Source organism: Orbicella franksi, chromosome 1 (genome assembly GCF_964199315.1).
Source record: "Orbicella franksi chromosome 1, jaOrbFran1.1, whole genome shotgun sequence".
Lineage (NCBI taxonomy): Eukaryota > Metazoa > Cnidaria > Anthozoa > Scleractinia > Merulinidae > Orbicella > Orbicella franksi.
In genome coordinates, this window is record NC_138145.1 from 4,804,781 (window position 1) to 4,825,542 (window position 20,762).

At 47.1% G+C, this 20,762-nt stretch overlaps 1 protein-coding gene and 13 non-coding genes across 14 annotated transcripts; 10 read left to right on the forward strand and 4 right to left on the reverse strand.

Moving 5' to 3' along the window:
• The first annotated feature begins 378 nt into the window (after positions 1-378).
• LOC145486534 (uncharacterized) lies at positions 379-6,311 on the forward strand. The gene has a single exon (XM_081465223.1). The coding sequence runs from the start codon at positions 530-532 to the stop codon at positions 2,318-2,320; it is 1,791 nt and encodes a 596-aa protein (XP_081321349.1). The 5' UTR covers positions 379-529; the 3' UTR covers positions 2,321-6,311.
• Positions 6,213-6,412, forward strand: LOC145466306 (U2 spliceosomal RNA). The gene has a single exon (XR_014041866.1). It is a non-coding gene; the product is annotated as a U2 spliceosomal RNA (small nuclear RNA).
• A 227-nt stretch (positions 6,413-6,639) lies between these two features.
• Positions 6,640-6,803, forward strand: LOC145465477 (U1 spliceosomal RNA). The gene has a single exon (XR_014041611.1). It is a non-coding gene; the product is annotated as a U1 spliceosomal RNA (small nuclear RNA).
• An 886-nt stretch (positions 6,804-7,689) lies between these two features.
• On the reverse strand, positions 7,690-7,808 carry LOC145466546 (5S ribosomal RNA). Its single transcript, XR_014041931.1, has one exon. It is a non-coding gene; the product is annotated as a 5S ribosomal RNA (ribosomal RNA).
• A 449-nt stretch (positions 7,809-8,257) lies between these two features.
• LOC145466056 (U2 spliceosomal RNA) lies at positions 8,258-8,449 on the forward strand. Its single transcript, XR_014041803.1, has one exon. It is a non-coding gene; the product is annotated as a U2 spliceosomal RNA (small nuclear RNA).
• Positions 8,450-8,676: 227 nt separating this feature from the next.
• LOC145465484 (U1 spliceosomal RNA) lies at positions 8,677-8,840 on the forward strand. Its single transcript, XR_014041613.1, has one exon. It is a non-coding gene; the product is annotated as a U1 spliceosomal RNA (small nuclear RNA).
• Positions 8,841-9,726: 886 nt separating this feature from the next.
• On the reverse strand, positions 9,727-9,845 carry LOC145466554 (5S ribosomal RNA). Its single transcript, XR_014041933.1, has one exon. It is a non-coding gene; the product is annotated as a 5S ribosomal RNA (ribosomal RNA).
• A 449-nt stretch (positions 9,846-10,294) lies between these two features.
• LOC145466063 (U2 spliceosomal RNA) lies at positions 10,295-10,486 on the forward strand. The gene has a single exon (XR_014041804.1). It is a non-coding gene; the product is annotated as a U2 spliceosomal RNA (small nuclear RNA).
• Positions 10,487-10,713: 227 nt separating this feature from the next.
• On the forward strand, positions 10,714-10,877 carry LOC145465491 (U1 spliceosomal RNA). The gene has a single exon (XR_014041618.1). It is a non-coding gene; the product is annotated as a U1 spliceosomal RNA (small nuclear RNA).
• Positions 10,878-11,763: 886 nt separating this feature from the next.
• LOC145466562 (5S ribosomal RNA) lies at positions 11,764-11,882 on the reverse strand. Its single transcript, XR_014041936.1, has one exon. It is a non-coding gene; the product is annotated as a 5S ribosomal RNA (ribosomal RNA).
• A 449-nt stretch (positions 11,883-12,331) lies between these two features.
• On the forward strand, positions 12,332-12,523 carry LOC145466067 (U2 spliceosomal RNA). The gene has a single exon (XR_014041808.1). It is a non-coding gene; the product is annotated as a U2 spliceosomal RNA (small nuclear RNA).
• A 6,211-nt stretch (positions 12,524-18,734) lies between these two features.
• On the forward strand, positions 18,735-18,898 carry LOC145465679 (U1 spliceosomal RNA). Its single transcript, XR_014041673.1, has one exon. It is a non-coding gene; the product is annotated as a U1 spliceosomal RNA (small nuclear RNA).
• An 886-nt stretch (positions 18,899-19,784) lies between these two features.
• Positions 19,785-19,903, reverse strand: LOC145466568 (5S ribosomal RNA). The gene has a single exon (XR_014041938.1). It is a non-coding gene; the product is annotated as a 5S ribosomal RNA (ribosomal RNA).
• Positions 19,904-20,352: 449 nt separating this feature from the next.
• On the forward strand, positions 20,353-20,544 carry LOC145466074 (U2 spliceosomal RNA). The gene has a single exon (XR_014041811.1). It is a non-coding gene; the product is annotated as a U2 spliceosomal RNA (small nuclear RNA).
• Positions 20,545-20,762: the final 218 nt, after the last annotated feature.

Consider the following 20,762-nt stretch of genomic DNA (forward strand, 5'->3'; position numbering starts at 1 on the left):
GAGAAAGGGCTGAAAATTTAGTCTTTTAAACGAGCCACCAAAGCAAAAGCAAAGCAATAATAGCAACCAGCAATCTTTTAGCAGGCATTTCTTGACTTCTCTGCAAGTTGTATGCACGTGGAGAGCGAATGTTGATAACGTAGCCGTTTTTTTTCTGCCTGTGTCTGTAGCGCTATCTTAGTAACGGAGTCATTACAGGTCTTTAACATGTTGCCTCGTTTTGGAGGGCAAAAAGGTGTTTGATCTCACTCACCCCTGGAGGCACGTTATCAACTTTGCTGCTGATTTTTGTGGACTTGTGTTGTAGAACAAGTGCGTCTACGACGGCAACTTGCTCCATGGCGTCGGCCTACAGTCGGCTCCAGGCCCCTCGGCGACAGCATATTGACCACCATATCTCAAAGGGGGAAACCCTGGACCACCCTCCTAGGGGAGGGAAGGTCCGGTATCGCTTCTCGGCCTTTTGGCTGCGATCCTGTTGTGGGATTGTTTCGGGCATTTTTAGTTTTGCCATCCCATATATGTAAAAATGGAAAATGACAAAGATTGTGGTACGGTGAGTTGTGAAGTTTTGAATATGGAAATATGCGATAATGTTATTGTTAACGCTGATATCCCAAGTGTACGTTCTGTTGATGCTGTCCCTGGAGAGAATACTGTTGGTGCTGTCCCTGGAGAGAATGCTGTTGTTCCTGGTGAAAATGTGGTCCCTGGTGGAAATGTTGTTGACGTCTCTTCTGACGCTTTATCTGCTAATGCGAATGTTGAAGCAATGAACGTTCCTCGCGCTGATTCTGTACTTCAGCCTGAAAATTTAGATGCTGGGGCTCGCAATTGTGCCGTTGTAGATGGGGAAACTTACGCTTCTAGAGCGGCGAGAACGACTGGTTCTGCTGACAACGCCCCGCAATCATGGCGTCGTTCGTTTGTTAATGACATGCCGAAACGCCCTCGATCCGCACTGTTCACACCTTCACGTTTTACATCTGCTCGTTCAGTTTTCGATGCCCTTAACTCCGCAAATGTTGACGCCGCTGAAATTCAGTGCTTACAGCGAAAAATGAACGGTGAAGTGGTGGTCACTTTCAAATCTCCTGCCGCCAAAGAAAAATTCCTAAGCCTGAATTCTATCACGATCAATAATGAAAGTTACGCTATTCAAGATATCGACAGGCCTCTTACATTCTTGACTATTTACGACGCTCCTTTTGAACTGAGTGATTGGGCTATAATAAAGCGCCTCGCTCCTTTCTGCGAGGTTATTCATTATCGCCGTGGTAAATTTGATTACGCACCTAATATTTACAATGGTTTACGTCATTATCGCGTCCGGATTGTCAAGCCCGTCCCTAACTTTCTCCGTTTTGGTAAATATCAAGTCTTTGTAAAGTATGCTGGTCAGCCGCTTACCTGCCGTAAGTGTAATTTGCCTGGCCATTTTAGTAATGCCTGCGACCACAAGGTGTGTTTCAATTGTGAGAACATTGGTCACGAAGCGAACCGTTGTCCAGCCCCGCCTCTATGTCACTTCTGCAAAGAGGATGGCCATACTAGTAGCCGTTGTAGGTACTCGTGGGTCTCTCCTGTTGTCTACGGCGAGCCCACAGATGAATCTGCTCCAGTGAATGTTGATGACGACGATGACGATGACGCCTCTGAGGTTAGCGACGCTTCCTATAAGACCCACTCTGGCGATTCTTTTGCATGGGCGGACGAGTCCGATTTGTCCGACGCCTATGTCGATGTTGTAGAAGACCTCCCTTTGGCCGCAGCTCTGCCTTCTAAGACCCACCCACCTCCTGCAGATGCCGCTGAATCATCTGTTACCGCTACCGCTACTCCATCTGCTGGTCCATCGACTTCTGTGCCTCCATCTGCCGCTGAAACCCCTGTTCTGTTTACACCATCCGAATCACTGCCAAATGCTCAACCTGTCAACGTTCAACCTGCTAACTCTTCACCTGATGCTAATCCTCCATCCGCTCAATCACAACATGTTCTAGATTCTCAGGGTCTCATCAAACCTGATGTCATCGTCATCGATGCTTCGTCAAATCCTCCTCCCGCCAATTCTTCCACTAGTTCTGCCCGTCCTCGAATCTCTCGCCGTACTCCCGCTCCAGTCCCTGAAGCTCTGGCAGCAGCTGCTCTTCGCAAACCTACCTCTCCTTCCCTAGTTGCTGGCAAACCACGTTCTTCTGCTCCCCCTTCGTCGCCGATGGAGGCGTCCTCTGACTTAAAACGCAAGGCCCAGACCCAGACTGATGCTGTCCCTAAGGAGAAACGTAAACAAAAGAAAGGCAGGAAACATAAAGAGTAATTTTGTTATGTTCCTCTTTTAAGTCCTTTTTCTGAGATACTTTCAAAGTCCTAACTATTAATGCGAGGGGTTTGGGGAATCCCCTTAATAATAATCTCCTCTTCGATCTTATTGAAAAATCCGACTGCGACATTTGTTTTCTTCAAGAAACGCTAGTCAGCTCTGAGGCAAACATCAGGGCTCTTTCCCGTAGATGGTTGGGGCGTAGTTTTTGGTCCCCCGCAATTGGAAAACAAGGCGGTGTTGCCATTTTAATTTCCCCTAAATGCTCCGATGAAATTGTATCTTGGAAAAAGGACTCTAATGGGCGATTAATTAGTCTTTTGGTCAGGATTGATGGTGTCGATATTAATTTTGTTAATATTTATGCTCCCACCAATCTTACTGATCGAAAATCTTTTTATGAATCTCTTCATGAATTTTTTATTCCCGCCTCTGCTCTTGTGATCGGGGGCGATTTTAATTGTTATGACAACGCGCTCGATAAATTCGGAGGTAATGTTTCTGTCGGCAACGAATGTAGCTCTTTGAAATCTGATTTTATTTTGGTTGATGCGTGGCGTAAATTACATCCCCGCGCGCGCGAATTCACTTGGTTTAATCATGACTATTCAATTGCCAGCCGTTTGGACAAGTTCTTTGTTTCCAAAGACTTGTTTACATCCGACTGTCAATGTGAAATCTCACCTTGCCCGCTTTCCGATCACGACTTCGTTTCTTTTGTTTTCCAAATCCCTGATGCTATTAAACGTGGCCCAGGGGTATGGAAATTTAATAATTCGCTTCTTGACGATAAAAGTTTTTGCGATAATATTCGTAGTTTAATTCAAAGTCACGTTTGTTATTTCGCTTCTTTTGCCTCTCCTCAAGATTGGTGGGAGTTCTTGAAAGTTTCCATCAAGGAGGAATCGATTTCTTTTTCCCGCCAAAAACGGCGTCAATTATGTCGTGATCGTGTTTTTCTAACGAATAAATTAATCGGTCTTCGTCAACGCTTGGTTGACGGTGACAATTCTGTTGTTGACCTAATTCATGACGTTGAATGCCGTCTAAAGGCCATTTACATTAAGGAAACCGAAGGAATTTTAATTCGTAGCCGCGCTGAATGGCTTGAAGACGGTGAGCGTCCTACTCGCTATTTTTTCCAACTACAATCGTCTAACGCTCAAAAGAGCCACATGTCATCGATCTATGACTCGTCCGGTGCCGAAGTTTCTTCTCAAGAAGAGATTGAGCAAGCACATGTTGATTTCTATTCCTCCTTGTTTTCTGAAGAACCCATTGATTTGAATTTCCAAAACGATCTTTTGTCTTCTCTTTCTCGCCAGCTTTCGCATGATCAATCGTCATTGTGCGAAGGTGCAATGACAATTGATGAAATTTCTTTTGCTATTAAAAACATGAATACAAACAAATCTCCCGGGCCCGACGGTCTAACCGTTGAATTCTATCGAAAGTTCTGGGATGTTCTATCGCCTCATTTAATTCTTGTTTATAATGCGTGTTTTGAAGCTGGCGAGATGTGTGACTCCATGAAAACGAGTAATACTCGCGTGATTTTTAAAAAAGGTGATCGGAAATCTCTTAAAAATTGGAGGCCGATTTCCCTCCTCAACGTTGATTATAAAATTTGCTCTAAAGCTATTTCTGTTCGCCTTTCTAAAGTTCTCCAATTCATTGTCGATCCTGACCAAACATGTTCTGTTCCCGGGCGGAAAATTTCTTCAAATCTTCACGCTCTCAGAGACATTTTAGATTACATAGACCGTACTGGTGAAACTGGCATTTTGGTAAGTCTCGACCAGGAGAAGGCCTTCGATCGTGTTAACCGTACCTTTTTACAGAATCTTTTAATTCGTTTTGGCTTTGGTCCTTCTTTTTGCACTTGGATCAATACTTTTTATAATGGTGCTAACATGCGTGTGATTGTTAATGAATGGCTTACGAAGCCGATTCCTTTATCTCGCGGGGTCCGCCAGGGGGATTCCCTTTCTCCGATGTTGTATATTCTTTGCGTTGAAACTCTTGCGTGCAAAATTCGTTCGTGCGCTGAAATCGAAGGCTTTCTCCTGCCTGGTGCTAGAGGTTCCCAATATAAAGTAGGGGTTTACGCTGATGACACGACTAGTCTAGTTAAATCCGTTCGTTCTCTTGAGATTCTTTTCAAAGTCATTCAAATTTATGAGCGGGGATCTGGGGCTAAACTCAACGTTTCCAAAACGGAGGCCATGTGGTTGGGTGCGTGGCGCTCACGCACTGATCAACCATTTGGCCTCACGTGGGTGTCAAAAATGAAAATCTTGGGAGTGGTCTTTGGACAAAATCCTGAATCCGACAATTGGCAGCCTAAACTGAAAAAGTTAGAAAATCATCTTAATTTATGGAAATCTCGTTCTTTATCTTTAGTTGGTAAATCTTTAATTGTTAATACGTTAGGTATTAGTAAATTGTTATATCTTGCTACTATTCTTTCTGTTCCTAAATGGGTTGTTACTGAAGTCAATAACTTAATCTGGCCTTTCCTTTGGGGGTGTCGTATTGAAACTGTAAGTCGACAGTCGTGTCATCAGTCTTTTTTAAGGGGGGGGTTAGGTATAATTAATTTTAAGGTTAAAGCAGATGCGTTAAAACTAGCTTCTATTATTTCTAATTGTACCAGTGCCGATTCAAAGTCTTTTTATCTTATTAAGTATTTTTTCGGTGCTAAGCTATCCTCTTTTCGATCGGAGTGGAGTTTTCTTCGGGATAACTCCTCCCCGAGCGCACAATTTTTGACGCCTTTTTACTCGAATTGCCTTTCCGTTTTAGACAGTCTTCGCAAGATTTTGTCTTGCCAAGACTGGCTTGATTTTCTTTTTACTTCGAAGAAATGTTATTCTACCCTTCTTATGGAAAAATCGTCCTCGCCTGTAATTCATCGTTATTGGGTTTCTTTCTTGTCTATCGGTTTTGACTTGGATCGGCATTGGTCTCTTGTCCGTGATGGTTTTTCTGAGAATTTTAAAAATGATCTATTGTGGCTGATTATTCTGCGAGCGGTCAAAGTTCGTGACTCCATGAAGAACTGGGGTTATATCAACTCTGACCGCTGCGCATCCTGCCCCCGAAAAGAAACAATCGATCATTGTTTCCTTAATTGTGCTCGCGTGAAGTCTGTTTGGACACACTTCACGCCTATTTTGTCTTCTCTTCTTGGTGTGACTTTTCTACCTAATTGTCTTTTTGTTTTCTTCTTTCAATGGCCACGCGTGGATCCTAGAAATGCACGCTTGGCCAGATTTGTCATCAAAACCGTTCTTTACGGAATTTGGAAATTTCGTAACAAGTCTACCTTTCATAATGGAAACGAAGACTCCCGCGCTATTATTCGTTATATTAAAACTGATATCCGTAAACGAATTTCTTTGGATCATTTCCGATTGTCCAATTCGAACTTTGCGTCCGCCTGGGAGTCTTCGCTCTGTGTTATTTCTGATTCCTCCTATCGCATTTTCTTATAATGGCTACATATTCACAATCCGTGCGCGGACTGCTTCGGTCGTTCCCTGCTCACAGGCTCCTTTGTTGGGGATTTTGGTTGGCCTCCTCAGAGACCCCCTTAGGGGATTGTGTTGCGGGGTCGATGCAGGAGCTAACTCCGGATTTTGGATATTGTATATAGTGTAAATAGTTAGATCTAACGTTATTCTAGATAAATTATAGTCGTTCTCCTTAATTATGATCGCTTTAGCTTAGTATATACGTATCAACATAATGGACAATGAATATTTAACGAACACTTCCGAACACTTCCGATCATTCCCGAACATTTTTTTGTAATACCTTAGTAATTATTTTTGATACATAGCTATATGTGAGGGGCCAAGCCCACGTGCCTTGCACTTTTTAACTTGTACATAAGTAGTTTATTGAGAATAAACTCATTTCAAAACTTAAAATCTGTTCTTATCAGCTTAATATCTGATACGCTGCTCATTGAGCAGCTCATATATTAAACTGATTTTTGGAACTGGGCTGTGGAAAAGAGGCTTGCCTCGTCCCAGCCACGGGTTGCCTCGGTATAGCACTACCTCCGAGTGCGGCCCACTTCCCCTCGGGGAAGAAACCTTCATTCAATCAAAGAAAGAAATCAAAGAAAGCCTCCTCCTGACACTAATGTCTGGCGTTTTTCTCTGTCGGCAGGCACAGACTGAGGAGGGAAGCTACTCTAGAGCCGCCTAGAAGTGAGGCTGGAGGTTCTAGCACGCCCGCAAAGCACTACCACAAGGATATAGAGGTAAGGAGGTTTGCCTTTGACGGCCCCCGCGTCAAGAATTTTCATACTTACCTGACGCGGGAGGTACTGTGATCAAGGAGGCAGTCCTCTCAAGGCGAGGCCCTTTCATTGCACTTCGATCGGGTTGACCCTTGCGATTACCCCAAATGTGGGTAACTCGAGCGTATAATTTCTGGTAGTGGGGGCCTGCGTTCGCGCTCGCCCCCGAAAAAGTGCAAGTGTTGGCCCTGTGAATGGTGGATGGTTAATGATTGACGCTTTGCTTTGTTCGTCAGTTGGCCGGGCCGGGCTGGACGACTGGGCACAGTGAACAACGAAGGAACGTGTCAAGCAAGGCAAGGATTTCCAGCTGCAACTGAAAAGGCGAGTGCGCTGGAACTCGTGTTGTCATGCATCCATGTTGTACTGAACTGAAGAAGGTGGCTTTTCCGATTTGCGTTTGTTTCGGCAGGCGGTCAATCATTGACTCGATCCCCGCCAAGTTTGTCCTCGAAGTAACGTTCGTCGACTTACAGTATGGAAAGAGCAAAGGACAAGGAAAGTAACAGGAGAAGTGCTGGCCAAACCGTGAGTTGATTTCTACCTTACGATTGTTGTGTTGGTGGTTCGTTGACTAAACTAGACAACGGTCCGAGCCTCCGTCATTCTCCAAGTCAAGTCATGAATAGAATTGTTTTGACGGCTCGAATTCGTGTCGACCGTTAATATGCAACGGCTCGCGTGTGTTGTTTGCTTTGCCGTTGTTGATCGGGCGCATTTCTTTGGGAATTGGCGTAGTTTTCCGCACTTTTAGCTGCTTGAAAACCGTTCGGCAAGGCAGAATATCATTTTGCTTCGAATTATTTGATGTCACACACGCCAATTTGATGTCATAAATAACCGTTTCGCACGCGAACGTTAGCGCGCGAGACTTCGATTCTAATTTATCCCGCGATCATTTTAAGGGTACTTTTCATGTTTTCTAGCTATCTTTTGAGTCTCCTGAAATGTGTAAAAAGTTATTTGTGCTTTCCAGCCACTGGAATAGCCAAAGGTGGTAGTAAAAGAAAGAAAAAATGAACATATGCAAAATAAAACGGCCGAGAAAATGAAAAGTCTACAACACGGGGTATTCCCAGGCGGTCACCCATCCAAGTACTAACCCCGCCCGACAGGGCTTAACTTCGGTGATCGGACGAGAACCGGTGCTTTCCCTGTGGTATGGTCGTAGACAAGAGAAAGGGCTGAAAATTTAGTCTTTTAAACGAGCCACCAAAGCAAAAGCAAAGCAATAATAGCAACCAGCAATCTTTTAGCAGGCATTTCTTGACTTCTCTGCAAGTTGTATGCACGTGGAGAGCGAATGTTGATAACGTAGCCGTTTTTTTTCTGCCTGTGTCTGTAGCGCTATCTTAGTAACGGAGTCATTACAGGTCTTTAACATGTTGCCTCGTTTTGGAGGGCAAAAAGGTGTTTGATCTCACTCACCCCTGGAGGCACGTTATCAACTTTGCTGCTGATTTTTGTGGACTTGTGTTGTAGAACAAGTGCGTCTACGACGGCAACTTGCTCCATGGCGTCGGCCTACAGTCGGCTCCAGGCCCCTCGGCGACAGCATATTGACCACCATATCTCAAAGGGGGAAACCCTGGACCACCCTCCTAGGGGAGGGAAGGTCCGGTATCGCTTCTCGGCCTTTTGGCTAAGATCAAGTGTAGTATCTGTTCTTATCAGCTTAATATCTGATACGCTGCTCATTGAGCAGCTCATATATTAAACTGATTTTTGGAACTGGGCTGTGGAAAAGAGGCTTGCCTCGTCCCAGCCACGGGTTGCCTCGGTATAGCACTACCTCCGAGTGCGGCCCACTTCCCCTCGGGGAAGAAACCTTCATTCAATCAAAGAAAGAAATCAAAGAAAGCCTCCTCCTGACACTAATGTCTGGCGTTTTTCTCTGTCGGCAGGCACAGACTGAGGAGGGAAGCTACTCTAGAGCCGCCTAGAAGTGAGGCTGGAGGTTCTAGCACGCCCGCAAAGCACTACCACAAGGATATAGAGGTAAGGAGGTTTGCCTTTGACGGCCCCCGCGTCAAGAATTTTCATACTTACCTGACGCGGGAGGTACTGTGATCAAGGAGGCAGTCCTCTCAAGGCGAGGCCCTTTCATTGCACTTCGATCGGGTTGACCCTTGCGATTACCCCAAATGTGGGTAACTCGAGCGTATAATTTCTGGTAGTGGGGGCCTGCGTTCGCGCTCGCCCCCGAAAAAGTGCAAGTGTTGGCCCTGTGAATGGTGGATGGTTAATGATTGACGCTTTGCTTTGTTCGTCAGTTGGCCGGGCCGGGCTGGACGACTGGGCACAGTGAACAACGAAGGAACGTGTCAAGCAAGGCAAGGATTTCCAGCTGCAACTGAAAAGGCGAGTGCGCTGGAACTCGTGTTGTCATGCATCCATGTTGTACTGAACTGAAGAAGGTGGCTTTTCCGATTTGCGTTTGTTTCGGCAGGCGGTCAATCATTGACTCGATCCCCGCCAAGTTTGTCCTCGAAGTAACGTTCGTCGACTTACAGTATGGAAAGAGCAAAGGACAAGGAAAGTAACAGGAGAAGTGCTGGCCAAACCGTGAGTTGATTTCTACCTTACGATTGTTGTGTTGGTGGTTCGTTGACTAAACTAGACAACGGTCCGAGCCTCCGTCATTCTCCAAGTCAAGTCATGAATAGAATTGTTTTGACGGCTCGAATTCGTGTCGACCGTTAATATGCAACGGCTCGCGTGTGTTGTTTGCTTTGCCGTTGTTGATCGGGCGCATTTCTTTGGGAATTGGCGTAGTTTTCCGCACTTTTAGCTGCTTGAAAACCGTTCGGCAAGGCAGAATATCATTTTGCTTCGAATTATTTGATGTCACACACGCCAATTTGATGTCATAAATAACCGTTTCGCACGCGAACGTTAGCGCGCGAGACTTCGATTCTAATTTATCCCGCGATCATTTTAAGGGTACTTTTCATGTTTTCTAGCTATCTTTTGAGTCTCCTGAAATGTGTAAAAAGTTATTTGTGCTTTCCAGCCACTGGAATAGCCAAAGGTGGTAGTAAAAGAAAGAAAAAATGAACATATGCAAAATAAAACGGCCGAGAAAATGAAAAGTCTACAACACGGGGTATTCCCAGGCGGTCACCCATCCAAGTACTAACCCCGCCCGACAGGGCTTAACTTCGGTGATCGGACGAGAACCGGTGCTTTCCCTGTGGTATGGTCGTAGACAAGAGAAAGGGCTGAAAATTTAGTCTTTTAAACGAGCCACCAAAGCAAAAGCAAAGCAATAATAGCAACCAGCAATCTTTTAGCAGGCATTTCTTGACTTCTCTGCAAGTTGTATGCACGTGGAGAGCGAATGTTGATAACGTAGCCGTTTTTTTTCTGCCTGTGTCTGTAGCGCTATCTTAGTAACGGAGTCATTACAGGTCTTTAACATGTTGCCTCGTTTTGGAGGGCAAAAAGGTGTTTGATCTCACTCACCCCTGGAGGCACGTTATCAACTTTGCTGCTGATTTTTGTGGACTTGTGTTGTAGAACAAGTGCGTCTACGACGGCAACTTGCTCCATGGCGTCGGCCTACAGTCGGCTCCAGGCCCCTCGGCGACAGCATATTGACCACCATATCTCAAAGGGGGAAACCCTGGACCACCCTCCTAGGGGAGGGAAGGTCCGGTATCGCTTCTCGGCCTTTTGGCTAAGATCAAGTGTAGTATCTGTTCTTATCAGCTTAATATCTGATACGCTGCTCATTGAGCAGCTCATATATTAAACTGATTTTTGGAACTGGGCTGTGGAAAAGAGGCTTGCCTCGTCCCAGCCACGGGTTGCCTCGGTATAGCACTACCTCCGAGTGCGGCCCACTTCCCCTCGGGGAAGAAACCTTCATTCAATCAAAGAAAGAAATCAAAGAAAGCCTCCTCCTGACACTAATGTCTGGCGTTTTTCTCTGTCGGCAGGCACAGACTGAGGAGGGAAGCTACTCTAGAGCCGCCTAGAAGTGAGGCTGGAGGTTCTAGCACGCCCGCAAAGCACTACCACAAGGATATAGAGGTAAGGAGGTTTGCCTTTGACGGCCCCCGCGTCAAGAATTTTCATACTTACCTGACGCGGGAGGTACTGTGATCAAGGAGGCAGTCCTCTCAAGGCGAGGCCCTTTCATTGCACTTCGATCGGGTTGACCCTTGCGATTACCCCAAATGTGGGTAACTCGAGCGTATAATTTCTGGTAGTGGGGGCCTGCGTTCGCGCTCGCCCCCGAAAAAGTGCAAGTGTTGGCCCTGTGAATGGTGGATGGTTAATGATTGACGCTTTGCTTTGTTCGTCAGTTGGCCGGGCCGGGCTGGACGACTGGGCACAGTGAACAACGAAGGAACGTGTCAAGCAAGGCAAGGATTTCCAGCTGCAACTGAAAAGGCGAGTGCGCTGGAACTCGTGTTGTCATGCATCCATGTTGTACTGAACTGAAGAAGGTGGCTTTTCCGATTTGCGTTTGTTTCGGCAGGCGGTCAATCATTGACTCGATCCCCGCCAAGTTTGTCCTCGAAGTAACGTTCGTCGACTTACAGTATGGAAAGAGCAAAGGACAAGGAAAGTAACAGGAGAAGTGCTGGCCAAACCGTGAGTTGATTTCTACCTTACGATTGTTGTGTTGGTGGTTCGTTGACTAAACTAGACAACGGTCCGAGCCTCCGTCATTCTCCAAGTCAAGTCATGAATAGAATTGTTTTGACGGCTCGAATTCGTGTCGACCGTTAATATGCAACGGCTCGCGTGTGTTGTTTGCTTTGCCGTTGTTGATCGGGCGCATTTCTTTGGGAATTGGCGTAGTTTTCCGCACTTTTAGCTGCTTGAAAACCGTTCGGCAAGGCAGAATATCATTTTGCTTCGAATTATTTGATGTCACACACGCCAATTTGATGTCATAAATAACCGTTTCGCACGCGAACGTTAGCGCGCGAGACTTCGATTCTAATTTATCCCGCGATCATTTTAAGGGTACTTTTCATGTTTTCTAGCTATCTTTTGAGTCTCCTGAAATGTGTAAAAAGTTATTTGTGCTTTCCAGCCACTGGAATAGCCAAAGGTGGTAGTAAAAGAAAGAAAAAATGAACATATGCAAAATAAAACGGCCGAGAAAATGAAAAGTCTACAACACGGGGTATTCCCAGGCGGTCACCCATCCAAGTACTAACCCCGCCCGACAGGGCTTAACTTCGGTGATCGGACGAGAACCGGTGCTTTCCCTGTGGTATGGTCGTAGACAAGAGAAAGGGCTGAAAATTTAGTCTTTTAAACGAGCCACCAAAGCAAAAGCAAAGCAATAATAGCAACCAGCAATCTTTTAGCAGGCATTTCTTGACTTCTCTGCAAGTTGTATGCACGTGGAGAGCGAATGTTGATAACGTAGCCGTTTTTTTTCTGCCTGTGTCTGTAGCGCTATCTTAGTAACGGAGTCATTACAGGTCTTTAACATGTTGCCTCGTTTTGGAGGGCAAAAAGGTGTTTGATCTCACTCACCCCTGGAGGCACGTTATCAACTTTGCTGCTGATTTTTGTGGACTTGTGTTGTAGAACAAGTGCGTCTACGACGGCAACTTGCTCCATGGCGTCGGCCTACAGTCGGCTCCAGGCCCCTCGGCGACAGCATATTGACCACCATATCTCAAAGGGGGAAACCCTGGACCACCCTCCTAGGGGAGGGAAGGTCCGGTATCGCTTCTCGGCCTTTTGGCTAAGATCAAGTGTAGTATCTGTTCTTATCAGCTTAATATCTGATACGCTGCTCATTGAGCAGCTCATATATTAAACTGATTTTTGGAACTGGGCTGTGGAAAAGAGGCTTGCCTCGTCCCAGCCACGGGTTGCCTCGGTATAGCACTACCTCCGAGTGCGGCCCACTTCCCCTCGGGGAAGAAACCTTCATTCAATCAAAGAAAGAAATCAAAGAAAGCCTCCTCCTGACACTAATGTCTGGCGTTTTTCTCTGTCGGCAGGCACAGACTGAGGAGGGAAGCTACTCTAGAGCCGCCTAGAAGTGAGGCTGGAGGTTCTAGCACGCCCGCAAAGCACTACCACAAGGATATAGAGGTAAGGAGGTTTGCCTTTGACGGCCCCCGCGTCAAGAATTTTCATACTTACCTGACGCTCTGGAGTATGGCCGAAGGCCCTATCCTTGTGGTATCCTGAGGTCCTCTTTTCCAACTGCTTGGTAAGTTTCGCCAGTTTGATCTGGTTTTTTGGCTGTTTTTTGGCCGCCATATTTCCTTCGGGTCTTCTTGTTGGCTTGAGTCACCCAGCCGGAATCTTGTTTTTCATAGTTAAGCCGGGTCACCCATCCAGTCGGGCTTAACTTGGTGGGGTCACCCATCCATCTTGGCCCCGGCCTTTTTGGGCTTGACTTAAGGTCTGCCCATCTTCTCATATCTCTTTGCTGGGTCTTCCAACCCTTTGGCCCAGTCTCTTTTTTGGCTGTTGGAATTATTTTAGGCTGATATTTATATCTCAAATGCCTGTTCCTCAGCCTAAAACCGTGGTTATCCACGCCCATGGCATGGTGGCTGCCATGTCTACCAATGTCATTGTGCAATTATTGTCTAAAAAACTTGATTTTAAAAGGGTTCAATCAATACAATTTATTCCTAATGGTCGTATTCGAGTGACTTTTACATCCACTGAATACCGTAACGCCATCTTGGGAAATAAAGTTTTGTGGCTCGATGACCTTCACGAGCTCCAGGTTACGGAGTCAGACTCTCCTGTTACGTCCGTCTACGTGCACTATCTCCCAGTGGAAGCCGGCAACACTGGGATTCGCTTGGCTCTTGCTCCCTTTGGCAAGGTACTTGATATCTCTTACCAGCGTTTTTCCGGCTTTAAGCAAATTTCGACAGGCACTCGTATTGTCCGTATGTCTTTGGAACAGCACATCCCGTTCCAGTGCAATATCCAAGGCTACCCGTGCCGTGTCTGGTATTCTGGTCAGCCGCTCAAGTGCACGATCTGCAAAGGGGCCCATAAAGCTGCGGAGTGTCCGGACAAAAACAAGTGCAAACGCTGCCACCAGCCCGGTCACTTCGCAAAAGACTGCAAAAATGCCTGGGGTACCACTCCTCAGAACCATCATGCTCCTGCGGGTCCATCCACTGCTCCCAACCCTAATCCCCCTGCCCACGTCCCTGATCCCCCTGCCCCCGCCCCCAATCCCCCTGTCCCCAACCCCGATCCCCCTGCCCCTGTCTCCATGGATCCTAATGCTGTGCTTCCAGCCGATCCCGTGACAAATCAAGCTCCTCCACCGTTGATGTCTCTCGATCTTGCATCTCCTCACCTGTCTGCGGTGGAGTCGTCTGTTGTCTTGGGAGAGTCTTCCCAGGGTGAGCCAGTCTCATCGCAGCTCTCCTTGTTCTCCGGATCTGAGGATTCCATTCATCAATTCACTGATGAAGAGATGGAGCTTTCCCCTGCTGTTTCCTCATCCCCCTCCATCTCCTCCTTCTCGAGCTCAGCTGATGCCAGTCAGAGCATCCTCCAAAATAACGCAATTGTCTCTAGCGACCCACCTGTGGTCGAGCAAATTCAAACTGTATCCATTAATAGTAATGTAGCTGGTCCAAAAGCGGCCACCGTATCTGGTAATAGTAATGTAGCTGGTCCAAAAGTGACCAAAGTATCTAATAGTAATGTAGCTAGTCCAAAAGTGACCTCCGTATCTGGTAGTAATAATGTAGCTGGTCCAAAAGTGACCAGAGTATCTAATAGTAATGTAGCTGGTCCAAAAGTGACTAAAGAATCTTATAATAGTGTATCTGGTCCAAAAGTGGCCGGGTCTAATAATAGTTCTAATAGTAGTTTAAAGGGTGAATCTGCCCTACCAAAATTAAACCAAAACAGTAATGCTTGTCAGTCTCCCTCTGGTGTTGTTACGGATTCGGACTCGGGTTCTGAGTCCCCGTTCAAGACCCCCCAACCCCCTAGGCCTCGTCGGGCTCCTTCCCAGAGTCCTCAACGAGTGCGTTCTCGCTCCCCTTTGGTTCCATCCTCTCCTGGAGCTCATAGGGGTATGCCCCAGATGTCGCCTGACCGACCGTCTAGACGCTCTTAGTCTCGTTCAAGCTCCCTCCCTATCTCCTTATGGCTCTGTCCATAATCTCTCTCAATGTCAACGGCCTTCGTGAGTCCTCTAAGCGTGATGGTCTTGTGCAGTGGTTGCGATCTCTTCCTGTCACTGCAGATGTTGTGTGTTTGCAGGAAACTCATTGTATCTCCGATGTGGAGTGTAATTCCTGGTTTTCTTCTTCTGGATTTAGTTTTGTTCTTTCTCCTGGTACCCGTCGTTCCGGCGGCTGCATTGTCCTTTATCGATCTGTTCTCCGGCTAGTTAATTCTTGGTGTGAAGTTCCTGGTCGTTCCTTGTTGTGTGAGTTTTCCTTATATGATGTTTCATTTCGTGTGCTTTGCTTGTATGCCCCCAATCGCAACCCTGCTCGAGACCTCTTCTTCAATGGCATCGCTGATGCCGTTGACCCATCTATTCCAACGGTTTTGTGCGGAGACTTCAATACGGTCTTCGACCGTACCCTCGATCGCTTCGGCTCCTGTGCCGGTGACACGTCGAGGGAGAGTACTCCTGCCTTAACCCGTCTCTTTGACTCATGTTGTGTCGTTGACATATGGAGATACCTTCATCCAAATTCTTCCAGCTTCACCTGGAACAGGTGGGACGGTCAATTTGCGTCCCGCATTGACCTGATGGGATGTCCTTATCCTTGGATCTCGTCTGTGTCAGCTTGTGACATCGTTCCTTTTTCCTTTTCGGATCATTGTGCCTTGTTGTTTACCTTTTCTATTCCTGATGTCATCCCCCCTGGTCCAGGTTTATGGAAATTAAATGTCTCCATCCTTCAAGATACTGACTATACCAAATTGATTACTGACTTCTGGCTTTCTTGGCGTCTTGCTCAAAATAATTTTCCGTCCTTATCTGATTGGTGGGAGCTTGGCAAATTCAAAATTAAAGATCTAACAATTGGATATTGTTCCAAAAAGGCTAAAGAACGTCGGGCCGAACGAGCCCTTCTATCTCGTCTGGCTGATCACCTAAAATCTCATGTTGACCTTGGTCGTCTATCCTGCTTGGGCCCATATCAATCCACCCTTGCTGAGCTGTCCAGGTTTGACCTTGAGGCAGCTCGTGGTGCTCAAGTTAGGTCTAGGATTAGGTGGGTGGAGGAAGGGGAGCGGTCTTCCGCTTATTTCTTCCGTCTCGAGAAGAAGCGATCAGCTGATCGTCGTATTTCTGCGCTGAGAGAGAGTGATGGCACTATCACCTCCAACATCACTGGCCTTTGTGACTCCATTTGTTCTTTTTATTCTGGCTTGTTCACCTCTGAACCTACAGATGCTGCCGCTCGCGAGTCACTGTTGAGTAACATCTGCTCGACTTTGACTCCCGAGCAGGCCTCTTGTTGCAATGGTCTTCTGTCCGTTGGCGAATGCCGGTCTGCACTACTGGGCATGGCCAAACGTAAGGCGCCTGGCTCTGATGGCCTGCCCATGGAATTTTATGTTAAATTTTGGGATGTCCTCGGTGAGGACCTTGTTTGTGTCCTTAATTCGTGTTATCTTGATGGTTGTCTCTCCCTCTCTCAGCGCAGTGGTGTAATTTCTTTATCTTTCAAGAAGGGTGATCGCCTTGACATTCGTAATTGGCGCCCGATCTCCCTTCTTAATGTCGATTACAAGCTTGCTTCTCGAGTCATAGCTGGTAGACTCCTCAAAGTCATTCATCTTGTGGTGGAGAAGGACCAAACTTGTGGTGTTCCTGGTCGCTTCATCGGAGAGAATGTAGCCTTTCTTCGGGACGTTGTCGACTATGCCACTCTGTCCAACGTTCCGGTCGCTATTCTCTCCCTCGACCAGGAAAAGGCTTTTGATCGTGTAGAATGGTCTTTTATGCGTCAAACCCTTCAGTCTATGGGCTTCGGAGACTCCTTTGTCAGCTGGGTTGATCTGTTCTACAATAATGTACGTAGTTTTGTGAATGTCAATGGCTACCTGTCGCAACCTTTCTCCTTGTCTCGTGGTGTGCGTCAGGGTTGTCCTCTGTCCCCATTGTTATATGTCTTGGTTTCCGAAGTCCTAGCTGTCTCCATTCGCGCCAACCCAAGAATCGTTGGTCTTTCTCTTCCTGGTGTGCCGGCTCCGCTGCCTCCTATCTCTCAATATGCTGACGATACGTCCATCATCGTCATCTCTGATGATGCCATCAAAGCCACCTTTGAGACCTACTCCATCTACGAGAGAGGTTCTGGTTCCAAGCTGAACCTCTCTAAGTCCAAAGGTCTGTGGCTTGGCTCGTGGAATGGTCGTCAAGACCCTCCCGTCAATCTTGACTGGTCTTCTACCAAGATCAAAGCCCTTGGTGTCTTCATCGGGGTTGGAAATCTTGAGGAGTGTAATTGGACGCCTCGTATCGCAGCTGTTGAAAACGTACTTTCTTCTTGGAGGCAGCGTCAGCTTTCTCTTCGTGGCAGAGCCCTAGTCATCAATGCCCTTGCTCTTTCCCGCGTCTGGTATGTGGCTTCACTTATCCACATGCCTGCGTGGGTTCTCAAGGAGCTTAATACTCTGACTTTCAATTTCTTCTGGAAGGGTAAACGAGACCTTGTGTCTCGTTCAGTCGTTGTCCAACCCTCCCTCCTTGGTGGTTTTTCGGTCGTGAGCGTCAAGTTTAAAGTGTGGTCCCTGGTTGCCCAGTGGATCAAACGCTTTGCCAGCTCCCCATCTAGCTGGTCCGCTTTCATGACCTACTGGTTCTCCTCTTGCTTCAATGCCACCCCTATTGATGTTTTTTCTCGTCCTTTTGACTTTGATCCTAGGGTTCTGCCTCGTTTCTACCAGTCGCTCATTCTAGCCTGGCGTTCGCTTGACGGCTCTTTTTCTGCTGGTCGCTCCTCTTTGGTGATGGGGTCGTCTTCACCTCACTTTCTGACCCCTGCCTCTGGGATGACGACCAAGTCTTGTTACCAGTACCTTCTGTCTGAAAATTTGGCTACCCCCCACTGTGTCGTAAAGTTCCTTCCTACGTTCGGTGTCCTTTATTGGTCTACTACGTGGAGGGAACTTTTCTTCTTCGACACCGACCGTCAGGTCATCGATCTTTCCTGGAAGATCGCTCATGGTGTCCTCTACACCGCTGCTCGTCTGGCTTCTTTTGGTTATGACTTTAACACGTCCTGCTTTTGTGGTCCGGTCTCCGAGACCCTTGAGCATCTGTTTTTTCATTGTCCTTTGGCTTATAGTGTTCTTTCTTGGCTTCAGTCCTTAATGTTTGTTTCCTCTCCGTTGGTTCCTTCTCTGGTCTGTCGTCATGCCCTTTTTGGTTTTAACTCCGATGAGTTAGCTGTGGTGCCTCGCGTTTTTGTTTACATTCTCAACGTCTGTAAATTCTTCATATGGCACGCTCGGAACGATTTTCGCTTTCGCGATGTCCGCCCTGGAGCTGCCTCTGTCATCGAGAACGTCAAAACGCGTGTTCGCTTCCATCTTCCCATTCATTTCAAAAGGTTTGTGTCTTCCAGGAAACGTCGCTATTTCCATCGCCAGTGGGGGGCCCGTGGTGCTGTAGCATCCGTGGTCGGCGATCGTCTCGTTCTTCATCTTTAGTCTCAAGCTGGGTTGTGGGTCTTTTGTCTGTCTGAATCTAGACAGTTGTCTTTTGTCTGCTCGAATCTGGGCAGTAGCTCCATGCTTCTAATCCGAACGTTTTTTGTTTTTGTGTCCTCTCGTGCTGGGTCTCCTTTATTGGTGTACTGCACAGAGGCTTGTATCAGTTCCGTTTGTGTCTTGTTATGTTTGTCGTTACGTCTGTCCCGTGATCGTCTTTGACGTCGTGTAAAGCCCGTGTCTGTCGAAGTGTGTTCAATTTCTGACCGGGTAGGCGGGGTTCGATTCCCCGGCGAAGTTGGCGAACTGGCTACGTTGAGTAGGGGTTCCCTACCCTAGGTGGACCATCTAGTTGGCTTTGCACCCCCAGCCACTATGATGGATGAGCTTGTAGGCCAGCAAGCATTGCACTGCCCTTCGGGGAGCTTGGCTGTCCACCTTAAATATAAAAAACTTACCTGACGCGGGAGGTACTGTGATCAAGGAGGCAGTCCTCTCAAGGCGAGGCCCTTTCATTGCACTTCGATCGGGTTGACCCTTGCGATTACCCCAAATGTGGGTAACTCGAGCGTATAATTTCTGGTAGTGGGGGCCTGCGTTCGCGCTCGCCCCCGAAAAAGTGCAAGTGTTGGCCCTGTGAATGGTGGATGGTTAATGATTGACGCTTTGCTTTGTTCGTCAGTTGGCCGGGCCGGGCTGGACGACTGGGCACAGTGAACAACGAAGGAACGTGTCAAGCAAGGCAAGGATTTCCAGCTGCAACTGAAAAGGCGAGTGCGCTGGAACTCGTGTTGTCATGCATCCATGTTGTACTGAACTGAAGAAGGTGGCTTTTCCGATTTGCGTTTGTTTCGGCAGGCGGTCAATCATTGACTCGATCCCCGCCAAGTTTGTCCTCGAAGTAACGTTCGTCGACTTACAGTATGGAAAGAGCAAAGGACAAGGAAAGTAACAGGAGAAGTGCTGGCCAAACCGTGAGTTGATTTCTACCTTACGATTGTTGTGTTGGTGGTTCGTTGACTAAACTAGACAACGGTCCGAGCCTCCGTCATTCTCCAAGTCAAGTCATGAATAGAATTGTTTTGACGGCTCGAATTCGTGTCGACCGTTAATATGCAACGGCTCGCGTGTGTTGTTTGCTTTGCCGTTGTTGATCGGGCGCATTTCTTTGGGAATTGGCGTAGTTTTCCGCACTTTTAGCTGCTTGAAAACCGTTCGGCAAGGCAGAATATCATTTTGCTTCGAATTATTTGATGTCACACACGCCAATTTGATGTCATAAATAACCGTTTCGCACGCGAACGTTAGCGCGCGAGACTTCGATTCTAATTTATCCCGCGATCATTTTAAGGGTACTTTTCATGTTTTCTAGCTATCTTTTGAGTCTCCTGAAATGTGTAAAAAGTTATTTGTGCTTTCCAGCCACTGGAATAGCCAAAGGTGGTAGTAAAAGAAAGAAAAAATGAACATATGCAAAATAAAACGGCCGAGAAAATGAAAAGTCTACAACACGGGGTATTCCCAGGCGGTCACCCATCCAAGTACTAACCCCGCCCGACAGGGCTTAACTTCGGTGATCGGACGAGAACCGGTGCTTTCCCTGTGGTATGGTCGTAGACAAGAGAAAGGGCTGAAAATTTAGTCTTTTAAACGAGCCACCAAAGCAAAAGCAAAGCAATAATAGCAACCAGCAATCTTTTAGCAGGCATTTCTTGACTTCTCTGCAAGTTGTATGCACGTGGAGAGCGAATGTTGATAACGTAGCCGTTTTTTTTCTGCCTGTGTCTGTAGCGCTATCTTAGTAACGGAGTCATTACAGGTCTTTAACATGTTGCCTCGTTTTGGAGGGCAAAAAGGTGTTTGATCTCACTCACCCCTGGAGGCACGTTATCAACTTTGCTGCTGATTTTTGTGGACTTGTGTTGTAGAACAAGTGCGTCTACGACGGCAACTTGCTCCATGGCGTCGGCCTACAGTCGGCTCCAGGCCCCTCGGCGACAGCATATTGACCACCATATCTCAAAGGGGGAAACCCTGGACCACCCTCCTAGGGGAGGGAAGGTCCGGTATCGCTTCTCGGCCTTTTGGCTAAGATCAAGTGTAGTATCTGTTCTTATCAGCTTAATATCTGATACGCTGCTCATTGAGCAGCTCATATATTAAACTGATTTTTGGAACTGGGCTGTGGAAAAGAGGCTTGCCTCGTCCCAGCCACGGGTTGCCTCGGTATAGCACTACCTCCGAGTGCGGCCCACTTCCCCTCGGGGAAGAAACCTTCATTCAATCAAAGAAAGAAATCAAAGAAAGCCTCCTCCTGACACTAATGTCTGGCGTTTTTCTCTGTCGGCAGGCACAGACTGAGGAGGGAAGCTACTCTAGAGCCGCCTAGAAGTGAGGCTGGAGGTTCTAGCACGCCCGCAAAGCACTACCACAAGGATATAGAGGTAAGGAGGTTTGCCTTTGACGGCCCCCGCGTCA